Here is a 4,761-nt window from a genome sequence, read left to right on the forward strand (position 1 = left end):
GAGTAACAGATCAGATTTAGCCTTTTATTATTCATAATTCTTAGGTCCTTCGATATTATTTAGATGTCTAGATATATTAATGTGTACAATATGGATTCACCTAATATTTTTCTGACCATGGAATTCGGCTGTTACTAAGGGACGTCTAACATTTAAGGTGCCGTCGATTTTAACTGCGACTGTGATGTCTTTGCGCTTCACTGCTAGTTTTAATTAATCCTTTCAGTACTTGACACTAAAAAAATGCACACCGATCAAATACTCATGCATGATTTAAGTAACTGTCCTAGTTGTGTGTTTAGGGTTCTTCATGCATAATGGCATCTTATTTAACTAAATCCTCTGTTTGCTGAGTATATGAAAGTTAATTTTTGGTTACTTTTTCTGTTGGTAGAGTTAGCTACTTGTGTCGGGTGTTTTGAAAATGCTGGTGGTTTTCATTCTTGTTCTGTGCATATTGCATCAGAAGTACACTTGGTTTGACTCACGAAAATATCTCGTTGCCTTTTTCATTTTTTGTGTTTTGTTCGATAGACTAATTCATTACCATGTGGGGTAATGTTTCAGTTTATTTATATGTGAGTGTCAATTTTTCTTTTGTGGTAACTCCATCATTTATTCATGTTTTTTTAGATTTCGATGATGTTAAATTGATCACTAGAACTGGAAGTTAATTCTATTTGTTTCTTTTCCAGTCATAAATGAATCAGTCTCGTTCTGTTCTAAAACAGCTAAAATATTCTTCGTGTGTGCGTTATCTAGCGTAAGAAATGAAATATCCTGAAATTAGGTTTCAAATTTAGAATAGGCCTCTCTGATAATGGAAATTTTGAATTCACACAGAAAAGCGTCGGTGCTGATGTTGAAATGGTTAACTATAATACACCTGGAATGTATTTTACAGCTTACAATCCAAATGGATTTATTTTAAATACTGGTGTCAAGGTGATTGGACCATGTGCTGCTTTTCCGCGGTTCGCTTTTAGTTGGAAGGTATGTTGTTTATTTAGCTCAGTTATAGATAATGTACACTTTTCATTCAAGATGAAAGATGCTTTGAATATTTCGGAGGAGTCTCTATCTTTGTTTTTCATTCTGGAGCCTCCACTTGGTATGCTGATGGTTGTGCTATGTTACTAAATGATTAACGATTATTTCTACAGAGGTTCTTATCATTGGTAAGGGAGAAACAAAAAGCCCAGTTGACTACCAACGAATACTAAATATATGCTGGAAACATCGTCTACCTGTGGAGGTGATGTCAACAGTAAGTGTTCATTTTTTCTGCTTTTATAGTTTATCAGTTTTTGTAATGTTCTCGAACTTCTTGAGTCTCCTTAGGTATTTTCTAAACATTACAGACAGATAATATTGCTTCTAATTAGTTCCACCCCAGCCCTTACCGTAATGTACATGGTTATTCATAACTATTTCAAGAAAAAAACTCATGGGGTTTTTTAAGCCATTCAGTTAGTCAATTAGTCTCAACTTGGAACCTGGTACGTATCTACATCAGTTCAAGTTGCCATACCCTATTAGCATAGAGATGAAATTGTCAGGCTGAATCCCAGAATCGAAGAGGTAGTAACAGTATGAGTGGTGATAGGAAAGATTTGGCATCAAAAACACGATTCGAAAAGAAAATACAAATTAGTGAAACAGAAAAAAAATTACTAGGGATCCAGAAGCTCAAAATTCCAGAGAAGACGAAAAATGAATGTACCTGCACTATCGCAAATTATTTTGAACCATGCCACTAAGTCTTTAATCATTGTTAACGATAATCACGCGGACTCAAACCAGGTAGTCTACACCTGTTAACACGGCTCAGTCCAGTTGTCACTGACTTCATGTACTGGGGTCATATTTTGGTTTACGTGCCGCTGTCGTTCTTCCAGCCTACTCCTGCACCAGGCCACCCATCGAGTTAGAAAGTGGTTGGGCATAAATAACACATGTCTCATCCACCTCAGTTGATGAAGATTCACTACTTGATCATTCGGTTTGCCATCCTTATCTAGTGCCTTATTCCTAACTTAGGGATTGCTTACTCAATAGTCCTAAAATATACGAGTAATGCTTCGAAGACACCTCCGATTGAGTACTAGTAACGTACAAATGTCCTCCATTCTTAGAGGCCATGTTTCATACTCAAAAAGTAAAATGGAGCATCCTTCTGGGCATTAAACTCGTCTTTTGACTGGAAGACGCAAAGCAATGGTGAAGCAATAGTTTTCACTGTTACTTAAGGTGATCAGGAGACTACATTTTGTCAGCGTCTTCACCAAACAAGACTATATCATGTGCGTATTCCAAGTCAAGAAGTGGAAAATCAAGCTCTGAGAAGTTTGACGATGAAAGTGTTATCTTTAAAAGTATATCCGTGACGAAGTTAACTAGAAATAAGGGAGGCGGACAACCCTGACTAACATCAATTGAAGTAATAAATTGTGATGGTAGTACTTCATGAGCTCTGACTCGATCAGTGGTGTTCGAGTAGAGAGATTTTTCAGGGTAGACTTACTTCTTTGGTACATCTTTAAATGATAGACTCTGCTACAAAGCCTCACAACCAACAGAATCGAACGCCCTCTTAAGGTCAAGAAGTAGAACTATATTGGGAAGTCGAAAAGTATGTCTATGTTTCTGAATCTGCCGAGGGGGTTAGTATTTGGTCTACATATACAGGTTCATGTCTGAAACCAAATCGGTTTTTTCGTGTTTGCTTTTTGTGAGTTCTAGTTGGACGTGGAAGCATTATTGAGGCTAATACCCTGATACGGTCGAGAGTGGGGAGAGTCTGCTCTCCCTCTTGAAACGCTTTCACATGGCCACGGGTATACAGCCACTTCGAGGAAAGTCTTATTTACGGCCTCGCGGCGGGGGTGGTGCTTACGAAATTGAGATGAAAACCGAATGTCCGGCTCCCTGATCGGGTTAGTGGATATGAAGGATCCACCTAGGGCAGTTAGTGAACCATGATTCCAAACCAATGGTGCACATGAACTCTAGGATCCTGAGGGAACAAATGGAGCATGAACCTGTTGTTGGTCACCGGCTACCATGGGACTTCATTTCCTGACGTTTCTCCATTGCCTTGTGGATTAGACATTTAGGTCAAAGGCTCCGGGTGTGGTCCCCTAAGGAGACCACGCGCTTCGGTCTGGGCATCCGAGTAGTATCCCAGCCCTCACACAAGTCGAATGATTTATGTGGCGCATATCTATTTGGTGCCACTTTGTACAAATATTTATGTGTTTAAGTAAATAAATAATACTATTCGGAGGAAGAAAAACTGCTTCATTTCCAAAACAATTATAATTGGGGTTCGATTATATTTATCAGTTTTCAGAGTGGTAATATTAGTTATAGATAACTACGTCAAAATATTAAACAAAATGTAATTATCAGTAATACTAAGTGTGTGAATCTCTCAACTAATAGTTATGTTACTACCAATAATAATAATGATTGATAGTTTTTAATATTTGTTATAACGAAGGACGAATAAATAAGGCACATGCTAATCAGCCTAACTGGCTAGGTGTTCGTGAAACCAGGTTATTGCGGCATCTCCATTTCGCCAATTTAACTGAAGTTAAGAAACAGAAAGTCTGCACAATAAAATATATTATTCAGTGATTTAAAGCAATGCTTGTATACAAAATATTAGTAAAATAAATTCTTCAGGGTCTACAATTATAGATCCATAATTATTGTTACAATGGATCTAGTATGAAAGTACTGCACAACTGTTCTGGTTAAAGTAGTCAGTGTTATAATTTTAAAGTAGTGGATTCCAGATCATTTGAGTCATATACGCAAACAAATTGCACCATTGATAAAATTAAAAAGGCCATGAAGAAAAAACTTATCGAAACGGTTGTTTACCATAATACCCTTCATCTTTTTAGTAGTTTATGAGTATTATCAAATCGCTAAATAAGTTATTGATGAAAGAGAGGTATAAATCACTGACTTGCACACTTTTGGATCATATATATTAAGCTTATCGCTTCGATATACCACTAACGCTATCTACTGATTTTATAGTCCATACTGTTATTATTAAATGGCTTTAAAACCTGGTCCTAATAGTCAGGCTTGCTTATCGTGATGGTTGAATATCTCATATTTTATCTGTTGATTATTAACCCAGTAGTTTCAGCAAACATTTTCTAGTTTTTTCCATTCTCGCTTACTGTCTTTTGGATTTTTATTTGGTGTTTGGTAGTGAACAGATTAAGTGAATTTGAGAGTGGTTAAATGATACTTAAATGATCTTCGTGAAGCGACTTTTAAGTATTTTTAAAATACATGGGTCTTCATATTTATATAGTCTTATAAATTATGTCGTCAGTAGACAGTTCTTCCACATTTTATAGCGTCTGAATATTTTCATCTTTTTTCACTATGTTGAAACTAATACGTAAAACAGAATGATACGTCAACTTTTGGTAACTAATTGTGAATGGTTTAAGTTCTGGTTAACATTTGTTGGATAAAACTTTATGAGGACACAATTCAAGATTTTATAGTTGAAAGCGTGAGTCAATTGAAGCTAGACCACCAGGGAAATCCTGGAAGCACTGGATGGCCGTCTCGTCCCATTGTGGGACTCATCAGCACTGCGCATCCACGACCTCGCCTCGCGAGATTCGAACACAGAACCTACCAGTCTCGCGCCAGAGCAGTTAACCGATAGACCACTGAGCCGGCATCCGATGGTGTTTATGTCTAACTCCAACCAATCCACGATGT

At 37.1% G+C, this 4,761-nt stretch overlaps 1 protein-coding gene across 1 annotated transcript in view; it reads left to right on the forward strand.

Moving 5' to 3' along the window:
• The first annotated feature begins 533 nt into the window (after positions 1-533).
• Smp_001590.1 (hypothetical protein) overlaps positions 534-4,761 on the forward strand; it is a 5,515-nt gene continuing 1,287 nt past the window's right edge. The window contains exons 1-5 of the mRNA XM_018795950.1: positions 534-555; positions 662-763; positions 804-993; positions 1,045-1,111; positions 1,164-1,267. Coding sequence (XP_018650211.1) covers positions 702-763; positions 804-993; positions 1,045-1,111; positions 1,164-1,267 — 423 coding nt within the window. The 5' untranslated portion in view covers positions 534-555; positions 662-701. The remainder of the gene's footprint in view (positions 556-661; positions 764-803; positions 994-1,044; positions 1,112-1,163; positions 1,268-4,761) is intronic.

This window comes from Schistosoma mansoni, chromosome 2 (assembly GCF_000237925.1).
Source record: "Schistosoma mansoni strain Puerto Rico chromosome 2, complete genome".
Classification (NCBI taxonomy): domain Eukaryota; kingdom Metazoa; phylum Platyhelminthes; class Trematoda; order Strigeidida; family Schistosomatidae; genus Schistosoma; species Schistosoma mansoni.